This window comes from Spermophilus citellus (genome assembly GCF_964194105.1).
Source record: "Spermophilus citellus genome assembly, chromosome: 3".
NCBI classification, from domain to species: Eukaryota; Metazoa; Chordata; class Mammalia; order Rodentia; family Sciuridae; genus Spermophilus; species Spermophilus citellus.
In genome coordinates this window covers 102,021,880-102,037,331 of record NC_138184.1, presented here as the reverse complement: position 1 = coordinate 102,037,331, position 15,452 = coordinate 102,021,880, and the positions used below count along the sequence as shown (strand labels likewise).

Below are 15,452 nucleotides of genomic sequence, written 5' to 3'. Positions count from 1 at the left end.
TCCACTGAGTCCCTACCTGCCTGAGACTCAAATCCTTTCATCTGAACACATGTCTGGGGCCCTTTTGTGCTTGGAGTTTCTAATGAGTGAATTGCTCTGGAGCGTTTAAGAACTCTGCTTCCAGTTGAGGTGCCGCATCTTCGACAGGAGGTCAGGCTGACCTCCTCTCCCAAGGACCCTGGACTGTGGATAGAAAGATCCAGAGGGAAGAGCAACCCCCGCAGTGTGTCCAAGTGCAGAGTCCCACACCCTCTGCTACCCTCTGTGCTCTGAAAGCTCCAGTCATTAAGGACAGGCCTGGTGCAATGGGAGTCAACACGGCTTTGAGGTTGACTGGTGGTGGTTTTGTGCAGAGGGCGTGTCCTTTGCAGCTAAAATAGAATTCAATGCTCACCCAATCTTCAGTGGATCATCACAGCCAACATTTTTATGTGCCAGACAATGTTATAAGTACCTCACAAGCAAATATTAGCCCATCAAATTGTCCTAATGCTATGCGAGGAGGCCCTTGAGCTCAATCCGTTTTTAAGATAAAGAAACAGAGGCATGAGGAGGTTGGTAACTTGTCAAGTCACACAGTTGTCAGTGGGAGAGACAGGACAGGACAGAGGACGCTGGCTGCAGGACTGACATTCTCCTCCACCACACCTGGCTTTGTGATGGACAGGACTGCCACAGTTCCTCCCTTCTGAGGGCAGCCGAAGGCCCTGGACCACAGACCCAAGGATGCAGGTGGCCCCACTCACAGTCATCCTGGGGGATGACAGCCTGCACTTCCCCAAGACAGAAGTGTGGGGACACAAATGACCCTGCGGTATTACCTCTCCTTATCGGTGCCTTCGGTCCCCATCTCCCTGTCTCCAAGTTCAAGAGCCAGGGCTGGGTGCCGTCTGAAGTCAGCAGGGTGAAGGACTTACTGAGGACTAACCTCAGGCTCCCAGGTGGGCATTTCTTCCTACCCAAGGCCAGAGGAGCCAAACCCCATGCTGAGCATCCTGGCCACAGTCACAAGGTCATGACATCTTCAGGAAGTCTCCAGTGCACTGAGGTCAGGTCCCTTCCACACTGTGGCACGCCCCTTGCTGAACACGGGAGGATTACATGCAAATGACAAGAATCTGGTGGTGAGACCTTAAATCCCAGAAAAAGCATTTGATTTCATAATGCCTCTGAGAAGATGTTGCAAGAGTCCCTCAATCACATCCAGAAACACCGGCAAGTGAGGATCCACAGAACTCAACACAGCAAAAAACAGCCAGCAGCACAGGCCTGGGTTCCCTCCCTTGCACCATAGATGGATGGATGGACAGATGGATGGATGGATAGATAAATGGATGGATAGATGGATTAGTGGATAGATGGATAGATGGATGGATAGATGGATGGATGGATGGATGGATGGATGGAAAGATGAATGGGTAAATAGTTGGTTAAAACAAGTAGAAAAAAATGAAAGAAAAGTCACAAGGGTTTTGACAAGGAAGAAACTTCTGGAAAAAACTATTTGAATCTGAAGGACTAATAAATACCTTATGAGACTCACAGAAATCTGAACATTTCCTATAAAAAAGCGAAACTGACACTAATCATCTTCGTGACCACATTACCAAAGGAAAAGAAACTGAAGTGCCCATCACTTGCTATCACTCTGTTTCACAAATCTTTTCCCAAACAACTCACTTGACATGTGATTATTTTATTCTAAAAAGAACCAAAGCACAGCTGCAATGTAACCCAAGTCTTTCTTAAATATCAGAGAAAAAGAAAAACCTTGTTAATTTTCGTCTTTAAAACGAGTCTCAAGCGAACATATTTTTCCTGATCATGAATTCCCCTCCACGTTTGAGGATCTGCTGGGCAGCTTTTCCTCCGTGTTGTTACCCCAGGAAGCAAGTGCTCTCGAATCAACACTTTGAGACTTTCCAGAGTGACAGCAGCTAGCACAGCTTGGATTGGTAGACTGAGCCAGCCAAGGGGATGGCCTGCCAGGTGTCCTGGGTTCTTTTTAATTTAGGAATTCCTTGGCCTGTCTGTGTGTACAGCACCTTGCTACCTAGTTTTCTGTTGGATGTGCTCCTGAAGTGGCGCCAAGCTGACCCTGGGAACTGAGGCTTTCCCAGCCCCTAGCCAGTAACACATGAGCCCACCATATTCAAGACTGTGAGCATCAACCCAGCTCTTCTCCTGCAAGCCAGACATGACAGCCCCCAGTTCCTGCTTTGATATGCAACCCAAACTGCAGATCAGCACACTTAAAAGTAAAGCTAAAGCCACAGAAATACTCGAATCCCCCTGCCCAACTCTGATGTAAACCCAAGGCGCACAGAGGCTGGTTACTTCCACCCTGCTTCTGCAGGCTACGTTTCTGCCCTCTCCCCTCTGTTGGGTACCACAGGACACATGGTGCAGGAGGAGCTGTTGAGTGACCCCATGGGCAGATGTAGGACTCAGCTTCCACTGCTGGGTGAAAGGGTCCTGATAGGAAGCAAAAAGCACTCTTCCTGAACATCTGTGCCCAGGCATGGAGTGGGACCCCACCTTAGACATACCAAGGATGGCCAGGGGCCAGTGTGGCACCTACCTCAGGATGAAGAAATCCACGGTAGAGTTGCTGGAGATGGTGACGTAGGCAGTGACCACGTCTCCCTGCTTCACAGGCCGGGAGGGCAGCCAGATGACCACGTTGGCGTCCAGGCGCAGCTCGCGGAGCTGGGCACTGTCCTGGGTACGGTACAGGCCCACGGTGCCAATCCTCTGCAGGTGGGAGGTTGCTTCCTGCAGACCCCCCTTCCCTGGGCGAATGGCATTGCCCTTCCTGACGTCACCCCCGGTGCAGTCCCCTCGCTCGCTCCCTGGCTGCACGGTGTAGTAGAGCTCCACGGGACTCCCCTCGGGCTGCTCCGCTGGCTTCCGCCTCCCCACCACCAACAGGGGGCTGAACCAGCTGGCTGGGAGCTCCAACTCTGCCACGCACAGCGCCAGGTCCCCGCCCAGCTGGCAGCTGCCCCTCACCTCCCGGGTCTCCCGGAAAGCGAAGACCCGCAGGCAGGGCAGCCTCTCTGCTGCCCGATGGTCGTCCCAGTCTCTGCCCACAATGTAGAAGAGGATCTGCACCTTGGGCCGGTTCAGGTAGATCTTGTCCCGCAGGATGTAGGCCTTCAGTTTCCAGTTGAAAGTAAACTTGTTGGTTGGGCCTAAAAAATTTGAGGTCGACATGAAGTCCAGAGGCACAACCTTCTCTGCAGAATAAGGCCCATAGCTGGCGTTCAGCACTGGCGGCTGCCTGGCTCTGTACACGAAGAAGGACTCCACCCGGGACTGCAGGCTGGCATTGCCCAGCGGGTCCTGGCTGGCCTCCTTTAGGAAGAAGGAGCTCTCCGCTCTGAGGATGTGGTAGCTCACAGGCAGGTAGGGCGGCAGTGAGGAGAATCTCTGAATGCTGTCTGTGACCCCGCGACCTTCTATCACTAAAAGAGGAAAAAGAAAGGAAAGAAAAAGACAAGATGAACAGGCTGCCGAGAGGTTCCCAGGTCTCTGAGCAACTCAGAAATGAAGGCCGGAATTCAGAAGTCCACTTGGCCAGAATGTTTATATTCTTTCTAGAAATAGCCAGTAAATGACTCTAGAGGGCCCACAAATTATGCACTCCTATTGGATGGATATAGTAAAATGCAGAGTCTTGGGCAGTGATGGTCAATGATTGGTGGTCATCTCCCATGGTTCAGCCCAGTCAAAAGCTGCAAACCACCTGTGAGATCTACTCTACATGAGATTAAGTTGTATTTAAGGGCACTGGGACATGAATAGGAAAACAGCCCGATGGAATAGAATGAGGTTCATAAATAAGTCCAAGAACATCTGAAGCTTTGTGTGTGATAAGGATGTCATCTCAAATATTAATACAAGTACATGGGACCACTGGGTAGCCATCTGGGAAAAAATAAAGGTAGATCTATACCTCTTAGCACACATAGGAATAAGCTTCAAATGTACCAGTGATTTGAATGAAAGCAAATGAAGTATTTTAAGTGGTAAATAAAACATGAATGATCTCAATAATCTAAGTGTAGGAAAGGTTTTCTAATTATAACTCAAAATCCACATGCTTTTAGTAAATTACAAATTTGCCTATATGATTTAAAATATTTGCATTTAAATACCATAGACAAAGGCAAAAGAAAGCTGATAAATCGGGAGAAAATTATTTTCAGTGTATATATTACAGATAAAGGGCTAATATCCCTAATTGAAAAAAAAAAAACCTGAGAAACGGCGAATAGACAATTCACCAAAAAATACGCTAAAATTTCCCTTACATATATGAAAATTACCTATCCTAACTTAATCAGCAAATACAAATTAAAACTACAAACCAGGACCATTCCCCCTATCAGATTGGCAGATAAGGGCACCAGGAGGCAGCAGAGACTCAAGTGGCTTGCTTCTGGCCAAGAAAAGTGAGTCAACTCTTTCGGAAGGCAATTGGCAGTGTCTTGACATACACATTTTCCTTTGACTCAATGACCCCGACTCCTCAAAATCCACCCTGAAGACACAAGGAGGGCATACACAAGGTGTGGACAGGGTCCTTCAATGCAACCTTGTTTCCAAATGAGACAGGTTTTGCAACTATGTTACATTTTCCTTAGACACATTCCCATGTAGAAAAACCCCAGAATAAACTTGGATACATCCACGCATCGCAGCACTTCAGCTGCAAAAAGAGAAGCAAGGTCTGTACGGACCACTGTGGAGAGAGCTGCAGAACAGGTTTGTATGAACCACTGGGGAGAAAATTCCAGAACATCACACACAGTGAAAAAGCCAAGTGCAAGAGACGCGTATTGCCTTTTGTGTAACCAAAAAAAAAAAAAAAAGGAGGCAATAAAACACACATGTGTCTGCTTATTTGTGTAAAACCACACAGAAAGAAGGGAAAACTCAGCCCCCATGGGATTGGTTGTCAAGAGGGGCAGGATGGGAACAGGGCTGAAGGAAAGGAGGCCAAGGACAGGAAAAGGGGCAGGACAGGCGAGCATAGTTCCTTGTGTGGTTCTGATGCTCGTGTCATGTTAACATTTTGCATATGATATTAATAATCACAACAAGGATGAACAAAATCCCCAAATTAACTGCGGACAAGAACAGATAAACTTAATTCTGTCTCAAAGGAATCCAGAAACTAGACTGAAGAAGGGTGGGGAAGATCAAACCCAAGCAAGCTGGACACACATTTTTTGCTCTGTATCCCAAGGCTAAAGACAAAGAAGAACCGTTTTACGGTATAGTTAGAAAACTTGTTTTGAGCAGAAGAATGGATTAGCAATTCTGAAGGTGCTTTCTGTGCAATGTAGGATTGAGTGAATGAGAAATATGTAGAGAATATAGGGCCTGGGAGGGTGCCTGCAGTATGTTAGAAGGAGGCTGGGGGCAGAGCAGGCTCTTGGTGATTTGAGCATCCAGATAAATGATGATGGTACAGGATTATTAACCACTCAATGAAGTAAGAACCCCTGAGTTGTTATCAATAAAATAAAGTTAGACGGGAGGGAACGTTTTCCCTTGTGGCCTGATCCAAACTGGTGACAGCATTCACAGCACTGACAGATTGAGGCAAGAATCGTGAATGGATACTAAAACTGGGTGAGAGTTTCATGAGTAAAAGGATATTCAGTTCCTTCCAGCAGGAGAGCCCCAAGTGGGTCACTAAGGAATAGTCATAGGTTTCAGGAGAAACAGGGCAGGAAGCACTTGAACAAAGGGACCAGATTTCACACCAGCAGTAATGGAAGAAATAGACATCTTTCTCCCCTCACATGGACCCAGGAGAAGGCAGAATCAATTCCCCTGTGTTCCTGCAAATATTCACACTAAAAGTTGCATAATTTACTGTTGAGAGCCACAGCCGAAGGGGCCCCAGAAAACTTCCAGCTGCCAGCAAACTTCCAGCTGCCAGCTGATGATTGGCTCACAGCAGCCCCAGCAAACTTCCAGCTGCCAGTTGATGATTGGCTCACAGCGGCCCCAGCAAACTTCTAGCTGCCAGCTGATTGACTCCTCTGTGGTATGGTGATGCTCATTGGGCTGTTTTCCCGCTCTTTCAGACCACGGAGCTGCTCATTGGGGGACTTTTTTTGGCTCCACCCACATGACCCAGCCAATCAGCCTCAAGAGCAGGAGGAGTGGGGGGGTTGAGAGGCTTGTGGGAAGCCAGTGGTGGCAGTTGGGCTCTGAGGGAATTCCTGAAGAGCTCGTGTGGTGCTGCGTGTGTGTTTTAAAAATAAAGTTCGTTTCTGCTTGATAAGTGGCTCGTGAATTGTGCCCAGCCAGACTGCGGCAATTTACATCTAATGATGAGGAAAGTTCTGAGGGACATAATTGAAATTAACGGGCCTCTCATCAAAATGCCCAGGCCAAGAGCAACAAGGAGTGAGTGGGCAAATGTCTCAGAGACGTGGAACCCAAGGGAACATGGAGCAATTTTCTTTTCCCATCAAGAGAATTTTTAGAACAAGTGGCAAAATTTGTTGTCTCCAAAATATTTGGTAAAATTGGATCAAAGTCACTTTCCTCATTTTGATAACTGCAAAAGTTGTATAAAAGGCTATCTGTATTTTTAAATTTATTATTTAAAAAATTATTAAAAATTATTATTAAAAATATCATTAAAATTTTTTTAATGGTACTTGGGATTGAACCCACGGGTGCTTTACCACTGAGCAACTTCCCCAGACCTTTTTATTGTATTTTTGACAGGGTCTTGCTAAGTTGCCCAGGCTGGCCTCAAACTTGCAGTCCTCCTGCCTCAACCTCCTGAATCTCTACTATCACAAGTGTATGCCGCCACCCCTGGCTAAGGCTATCTTTATTTTTCAGAAATACATTCAGAAATATTTAGTAATAAAGTGATGTTTCAACAATGCATTGTCAAATAACTTGGGAGGTAGAGGAAGCAACTCATGTAAAAGCTAATATGATAAAAAGTTTCTTATCTAAGGAATCTGGGAAAAAGATATATGGAATTCTTTTTACTATTCTTGCAAATTTTCCTTTAGTCTCAGACTGACAACATAAAAAAATGCTCAGTGGAATAAATAATATGTAAGCAATAAATAAATAAATAAATAAAATGTAATCTGCAGTTTAAATCAAAATCTACTGGGGGCTGGGAGGTTCCCTCACTGAGGCAGGGAAGAGCAAGAGCCACCCTTAATGTCACCTGTCACTTCTCCCACCTGTTGTGTCTGCATTCATCCCAGCTACCAACAGCAATAAGCCAGCTAAACTCCCTGTGGAGCATTACATTGTTAGGGGGCTACTAGGGACTCCCTGTACCCAGGACTCAAGAACTCACAGCACTCCAAGCTCTGCAAGCCCATCTCCTTACCCTGGTATTCCAAAGTCCCAGGAAACTCAAGACAGGCTTGGTACATGACTGACAGAGAAGCAAGGCACTCTTTCCAACCGAACCTCTTCCAGCTCACACCAGCACATGCCCCCAGCATCTGGGACTGCCTTGCTCACTGTCCTCTGAATGTGTCCCTAATCCTTTCCTGCAGGGACACTGGTGGTACATCAAAGCTGGCTTTGGTGCTGCAGCCAAATAAACTTGGGTTGTCAAGGTGGCTCTTCAAAGCCACACTGCTCTTCTGGTTCTCTGCCAGGAGGCCCTGTTCTGAGGTGGCCCACAGCAAGGGCACCTTAGCCCCCCTTTCTGTCCTTCAGATGGCCCAGCCCTTCCACCTCCACACTCATTTCAGCACCAGCTTGGAACACACTCAAAAGCCCCTGCCAAGGTGCAGCGTTCCAGAAAGAGCTCAGGATCTATCTCTGAGAATCCACGACGATCTAAGCAACTCGGGGAATTTTGTAACATCCAGCAGGCTAATTGCCACATCTAATGCTTTTATTTTGAAGTATTCATCTCTGTCCAAAAAAGCTCTTAAAACTTGAAGTGCAGAGATTTAGACACTCATTTTCTGGGGAGGGGAGTGGGCCAAGGACTCCCGAAGCTGCAGAATGCAGGACAGAAGGCACCTGGTGTTCGGAGCCGTCCTCAGGAGCACTTGTCAGCAAGCTCCCCTACCTCACTCTCCCTGCACCTAAGAGCCGGACGGGGACTTTCCTCTACTTTTTTTCCCCCTTTTAACTAAAAACAAATTCTGAATGGTGAACCTTCTGTTCTTGAGCAGATGCTGTTTAGTCTCTGCAGACTGAAGTGTCTGCCTCCTCTTGTGGGCTTCATCCATTATTTGAAGAGTCCATTTTTTCCCCTTGGGGTGGAACAGAAAGCATACAGCTTCTATCTTTCCACTGAATCTAGTTCTGAATTCTCCTGGGCCATGAGATTTACCTGAGCCCAGATGTGGTCAGGGAAGGAGTGGGGTCTCGGACTGTGGCCAAGGGCAAGGAGTTTGGCCACAGTCAGATCCAGGCTTGATCTACTCCCCTGCTGTGGGGTCCTGGCCAAGTTCTCAGTTTCTGCAAACTTATTTCCATAGAAGGACAGATGCATAGGTGGACAGATCTGGGTACAGAGGGCTGTAGTAGCAGAGGTGGCAGCTCAGTTACCCAATGGCCCTGTCTCTTCCTGTGTCTACACTCTGTGTGTGACCTTCAAGAGGTGAGGCCTATTGTTCCACCTCTGGAATTTCTTTGGCCAACAGAATATGGCGGATGTTCCAGCACTGAGCCCAGATCTCCAGATGTCAAGCAAGGGAGAGGTGGGACACTTCCACTCCCTGCCTCCTGAGGTTCATGACATCCCCAAAAGGAACCAGGCCAGGCAGTCCTGTGGGGCTGAGAGGTCATCAGAGGAGAGCAGCCATCCTGGCATCCTGAGGTGTCCTGAGGAGAGTGGGCCTTCCTGCACCAGGCAGCCCACAGCCAGCCCCAGAGGAGAGAGGGAGCCTAGACCAGCCCAGCCCAGTCCTGCCCAGAACAGGACCCCTGGTCCCAGGAGATGTGCCACTTGATCGCAGCCTCCAGCTCTTTGGGTATTTTTCAAGAAGCAACCCCTGACCATCAAGAGTAGACCTTGGGCTGGGCTGGGCTGAGGCTCGGTGGCGGAGCTCTTGCCTAGCACATGTGAGGTCCTGGGTTCGACTCTCAGCACCACATCAAAATAAATAAATGACATAAAGGTATTGTCCATCTACAACAGAAAAAGTATGTTTTTTAAAAGAGTAGACTGTGTTGGGGATGTGATTTTAAATGCCTTGGAATTGAAGGTAGTGAGCCCAGAATTCCAGGCAGCTCTTCACAGTCCTGCGAGGGAGGTACCACCAGGGCCACTTCCTACCGGGGAGGTTCCACCTATCTCGAGTCCTCCCACCTCAGGGCCGGCCAGGGCTGCCCTTTCTGCCCCGCTGTGCATTTGGTTTCTAGCTCCCCTACGCTCTTCTCGGCAGCGGTCCTGAACTCCACACCAGTGCAGCGTCCCTCTTGGTCCCTGGTGGCCCGGCCCCCACCTGGCTTCTCTCTGTCTTCTCTCCCACTGAGTCATCTTCACGTTCCTGAGTGTGGGGTTAGCAGCCCTCTCCCCCAGTGGAATGGCAGTCCCGCGTAGGCAGGGGGATGCTTTTATTCGTCACGGTCCCCTCCTGCCTGGCCTACTGTGTGCACAGTAGTGTCCCACAGGATGCTTGAGGTGTGGTATTTGGCCAGTGGTGCAGATTTAAGCGAGGAAGAGGGCATGGGTGTGAGGCAGAGCAGTCCCGGCCACAGGTCTGCAGGCAGGACCTCCCTCACACACTCCAAGGACTGGAGTCGCTGTCCCGGCACCCTCTGCAGGGGTGGCAAGTCCCTGTAGACATTCAATGTCAGGGCCTCGGACATTCGGAGGAAAGCTGGTCTTCACTAGGGTCCCCCTGGCCTTTCAGTCTTTCCCAAAAGTAAGCCAAGCTCAACTAACACACCTGCAGCAGATAGGAAGACTCTTTTGTTCACCCGTGAAGGCAGGCACCAGAGATGCCCATCCGGGGGGCTGCTGACCTCCATGCACACTTCACTAAGCAAGCGCCTGCCCTGGCCACCTGGGACAGCCTTGTGCACACGGCTCCACCTGAGGTGGCCTTCCAAGCTTGCGATGGCCCCTCCCCTTCATGACTTCAGGCAGACTTTTAGGCACTGTTAATTAGCCAGGAAACTTACTAATAATCGACAACTTTATTGATTAGAATTAAAGTTAATAATGCATTATTGTCCATGAAAAAATAAGCTCTTCAAATTAAAAAGGATAAGAGCGTGCTTAAAATACAAACACAAGGTCACAAGCTCTGGTTTGCTGCCTGCCGAGAGGTCAGGCCCTCTCATCTGACCTTGGCTTGTTAAATGGGAAGCTTATCCAGTGTCAGGTGGGAAGATCAAGTGGTACCTTCTCTTCATAGAATGATTCAGACAGAATCAGGAAGGGGATCGCTTCTCAGTAGTGAGAGTGATTTCAAATCTGTCTGGAAACCAGCAGTCACAAGTTCATGTAAGCGGCTCCCCCAGCCCCGGGGTGTGCACAGCCCCATCGGTACCCCCTGGGTGCCACCCCCACATATCCTGGTGACGGGAAGCACAGGCCCAGCAGACCAAGGAAGCACAGGTGATGGCCAGCCCTGGGCTGGGTTCTCCTGAAGCATCCTGTCCCAGCTGCAAGGAAACCGCCCCGCAGCCGCCACGAGGCTCTGTACCCGTTTATCTGCTCCCACCAACGTCCCCCAAAAGACAAGACAGCTGAGTGGTTTCGTGGGTCTGAATGGTCCCTGGTAAAGCCCAGAGCTGGCTTCCAGAGGCCAAGGCCTAGTGCTGGGGATGGCTGACAGCCACGCCTCCCCATCTGGCCTCTGGGCGGACGGCAGGGTCCCCCCCTGTCTTCCTTCCTGCTTATCCGCTTCCTTCATCTGCACTTGCACGTCAGGGATACTGTGTCCCCATCAGCTGTTCATCCGAGAACTCCACTGCCAAGCCACTGCGGAAATTGAATTTTTGAGATTCTGAGATACTGGACATGGGAGATGGCCATGCCACTCAGCACCGAGGAGCAGCCTGTGGGAAACGCCCTGTGAGCCAGCGAGCCACACTGCCTCCACCACGAGGCTCTTCTGCAAGCAGACAAGTGGGTCCCTTAGACGCCGTCCTCTCTGGGCTAGGATGGAAGGCTGGGCAGTGCCTGGGCAGTGGAAGGGAAGGGAAGGGGGCAAGGACCCCAGGAGGGGAGCGTCACGAGCAGGAAGCACAGAGGGAATGCTGAGGACCTGGTGTGCGGACAGGAGGTCTGGCCAGACAGGAGCGTGGGACTAGGCCTTGCTCTGGACGGTGTGAGCAGGGGCTGCCCACAGCCCCATGGGAATAGTCACAGTGGCGTAATGGCTTTGAACAGTCAACGGTGGCCCATGTATGATGGCAGTCCTTGCAAGACTGGAACAGACCTGGAAAGTTCCTCTCGCCTGGTAATACTGTGGCTGTCATTACGTCACAGTACAAGGCAAGACTCGTGCCTCTGTGGGGAGGCTTCTGGGTGCCAAGCTAATGCACGGCCAGGTGTATAAACAGGTGGCAGAGCAAGTACGCACAGTGCACAATACTTGATAATGACAACAGGTGATAGTGTCCCTGGACCGTGTGCCTACGACACTGTGTTTTTATTGGAGGAGTGTCCTCCTTTGACTTTGAAAACAGTTAACTGTAAAACAGTAGCAGTGGTACGTGGGCAGCAGCCCTGAGCACCTGGTGTTTTACACATCACTGGACCGCAGCAAGGGCCATGCCCAGTGACTGACCCATGCCACCAGGACCCGTGTAAGCACATTCCGTGGTGTTCCAACAGGTATGGCGCCAACTAATCACAAGATTCTCAGGAGATGCCACATCGTTGGGTGAGGGTGCCCACCAGGTGGCCCTTCCTCTGCAGCAGAACAAGGTAGAAACCTCTTGGAGTGGGAGCCCAGCGCCATAGAATTGCCTTCGGGAGAACAGAGGGCTTCCCCAAAGGCCATCCCATCACTGACTCTCAGAGGAAGGTGATCTGGACCTCCAGCCAACAGTCAGCAATGTCTGGAGACACCCTGCAAAAGGGAGGAGGTGCTGCTGGCGTTGAGGGCCCGAGGCCAGATGTCCCTGAGAGCCTACAACATACAGAGCAGCCCCGCCACACAGAATTGCCCAGGCAAAGGGTGCGTGGGGCCCAGGTGGAGGAATCTGCCCCAGTGACCCACTCAGAAAGGAAGGGGTTTGTCAGAGTGGCTTAATTAGGAAGGAACATGATTTTAGCCAAATTTTTCTCTAGCACAGGAACTAGGAAAGCATTGCAGTAACCATCCCTGAAGTCAGATCATGTCCCCAGGAATTAATGAAGTCCTGTCCCCAAACTGAGAACTTTTTTTTTTTCATTTGTTTTGCAAATTCTTTAAACTTCTGAGACTCAGAGTCTGCATGTCTGTAATGGGAATCACACAAGCTCCTCAGTAAGAGCCACAAAGTTCTGAGCAAGCTTGGTGAGGTGAGACTTGTTCCTTCCTACTGATGTTACCGTCATCATTTCAATAATGTTATAGCAAAAGGCTCTCAGAGCCTCGATATGGGGGACATCCATCTGGGGAGTAAGAATGTTGGGAGGTGCCCCCCACCCCCGTGAGGATGGAAATCTTCAAGGGAGGGGAGGAGATTCCCCCAAAGTCCCTGCATGCTCTGCAGCAGACACCCCTCCATGCATACAGTTGATATCAGTCACCTGCAGAGCACAGCTTGCTTGTCCCCAAGTGCCACATGCAGAACCCAGGCTGGGATTACCTTCCAAGACTCGCAGCAGCTTCCTTGAAACATGGCTGGCCTGAACCTCTCCCCTCCCCTACACATGTTTTATTAATGATCTCAGATCCGGATTCTCTCTTTCTCCACTAAATACGGCTCATTGATGCCTTTGCCTTGAAACAAGAGGCACCTTGACAAGTGGATTATTTGACTTTGACACCTCCTCTGAACCAACCCCAAATGTCCTTTGCTGACACTGCACAGTACTGTTTGCAGTTCTGTAAGAGCAAAACTCCCCTATAGAGAACCTGTACCCTAGACCCCGGGCTGAGTCTGGGAAGGGGATGCCCTCCCTCCAGGAGAAGCCCTGCGACCCTCAGGAGCCCCATGGTCAGACCTCCATCCAGGGCCAGGAGCCTCAGCTCTCCAAGAGGGAGGCCGGGACACCAGAGCCTCAGACTTGGCAGCACCGAGTGGTGCCTTGGGCGGGCACAGGGGGGCATTTACCAGGAGGGGTAGGAACTCGGAACGGCTGTTCGCTGCCAGGCGCTAGGCCTTCCGGAGTCCAGCTTGGCCAAGGGTCCTCTGGAGGCCCGGGGACCTCATGCCCAGGCTCATGGGCTCCGCTGACTCAGGCCAGCATCCTCCCAGGACAGGCCTGCTGAGTGATGCCCTGCTGAGCCCCATGGTCCCTCTTGCTCCTGGGATAGCAGGAAACAACAGATTTTCCCGTCCACTGGAGGCGGGAAGTCTGGAGTTGAGGCCAGTGAGCTGTGCTCCCTGTGGGGGCCTCACGGAACCTGCCCTTCTCCTTTGCATTTTCCAGACAACACCTTCACTGGTCTGTGGTCTCTTCTCACTAGTCACAGCCAGTGGCTTGGCGGCTCCTTCCCCTCTGACCCCCTCTCTGCCTCTCCAAGGAGCCTCCTGGTGACAGTGGCCCAGCTGGGTGACTCGGAGATGCCCCATCTCAGACTCTTCAACCGAGTCCCTCTGCAAAGCCCTGAGCCACAGCAGGACGCACATCTGTAGGCTCTGGTGGTTGGGACAGAGACGTCACTGGGAAGAGGCATGGATGGTTGTCACCCGTGTTCACCATCCCTTGCTGTGACAAGATACCGATACCGGAGACAGATCGAGTTAAAGGAGGAAAGGCCCCCTTTGGCTCACAGCCTTGGAAGCTGCAGTTCACAGTGACCTGGCTGCCATTCTGGGGCATGGGGCCAGGCAGAACAGAGGGACACGGAGCATGTGATGGAGCAGCTGTCCCCTCCCAGCAGCTGGGAAGCAAGGAGGGACAAAGTAGCGAAGGTCCCCTTATCCCCTGCAAGGGCCCTCGGTGACCTCTTCCTTCCAGGTCTCATCCCTTAAAGCCTCCGCTTTCTCCCACCGGGTCAAAAGCTGTGACCAAGCCCTCCCACCAGGGCACTGAAGGCCCAAGCCGTAGCACAAAGGCCACCTCAGCACCCAGAGAGCTAAGGTTGTGCGAGTGCGGGAGTATCTTGCATAGTAATGTGTAACTCGGATTTCGCGGGAAGCCGTCCCACTGGGCACTCACGGGGTGAGAAACCTATTTTTAATGATCCAAGAAAATTGACCCACAAGCAAACAAAGGTGGAGCCCCCGCACAGGGCAGGGCACTGGTTTAACGCTCTGTGCATTTTCCAATATTGTGACTGTGGGGGAGGGGGGCTGTGTTCTGATGAAGGTCTCTGGAGGTCGCTGGCCCCCTTGGAAATCACATCTGCAACACCCAGGCAGCCTGTGAAGTCCTTGTCACCCACCTTGGTCAAGGGCCCACGAGGAGGGGTCTGCTGGGCTTGCTGGGGAGAAGTGCCCGCACTCCCGGGAGAGGGAGATGTGGGGCAGATCTCTTCTGGCCAGAGGCCCGAGGGGCCAGGCTGCCCAGGGCTGCTGCTGTCCACCTCACAACCACAGGCGAAGTCCTGCAGACAGCCGTGGGGCGGACTTGGTGGGGAAATGATATACTAAGTCTTTTTTTTTTCCAATTTAAATTAAATTGATCTCTTAACCTGTTCATCAAAACATGAGATTGTATGTATTGATGGAGCACCCGGGGACATTTCGAAACACATATGCTTTGTGCCATGTTTGAATGAGGTCAACCATTTCTATTTCCTCAGACATTGATCATCTCTTTATGGTGGAAGTTTTTTCAAGATCCTTTCTTGTAGCTTTCTGAAACGTGGGGTCCCTATGGCTACCTATGGTCACCTGCTGAGCTGCCCACCAGAGCTTCTCGCTCCACCTGATGCTAGCGCAGTTGGCTCCAGGTCCTGCCCCTGATGAGGGATCACAGGATGCATGCCCTGTGCCCACCTTGCCTCTGCCTCCAGGTGTGTGAGCCAGTGGACATGCCCGGCAGGCCAGGCTTTCTCTCACATTCAGCCAAAAGCTTCTAAGGCACTTCTAAGGCTGTGTCCACACGGAGGTCACCGGCTTCCCAGGGTCTGGGAGGAGGGGTTAGCAGACCACAGTAAAGGCCAGCTTAGAGACCCTCTAGGCTCCTCAATAGTCCCAGGGTATCAGCAAAGTCCCGGGAGACAGATAGAAATGCAGGATCCTGTCTGCCTTCTGGTGAAACTTTCCTTGTAATCTGGCATTTGAACGGCACGTAATCTTCACATCATAAGTTCGATTCTATTAAAAATGTCTCCAATTGTTGAATTTAGCTAATGTGGCCTTCTTAGTGT

At 50.7% G+C, this 15,452-nt stretch overlaps 1 protein-coding gene across 1 annotated transcript in view; it reads right to left on the bottom strand.

Moving 5' to 3' along the window:
* TMEM132C (transmembrane protein 132C) overlaps positions 1-15,452 on the bottom strand; it is a gene marked incomplete at its 3' end in the record, with an annotated part of 269,362 nt that overhangs the window by 176,552 nt on the left and 77,358 nt on the right. Inside the window, exon 2 of the mRNA XM_081286496.1 lies at positions 2,582-3,467. Within this exon, the coding sequence (XP_081142622.1) occupies positions 2,582-3,467 (886 nt within the window). The remainder of the gene's footprint in view (positions 1-2,581; positions 3,468-15,452) is intronic.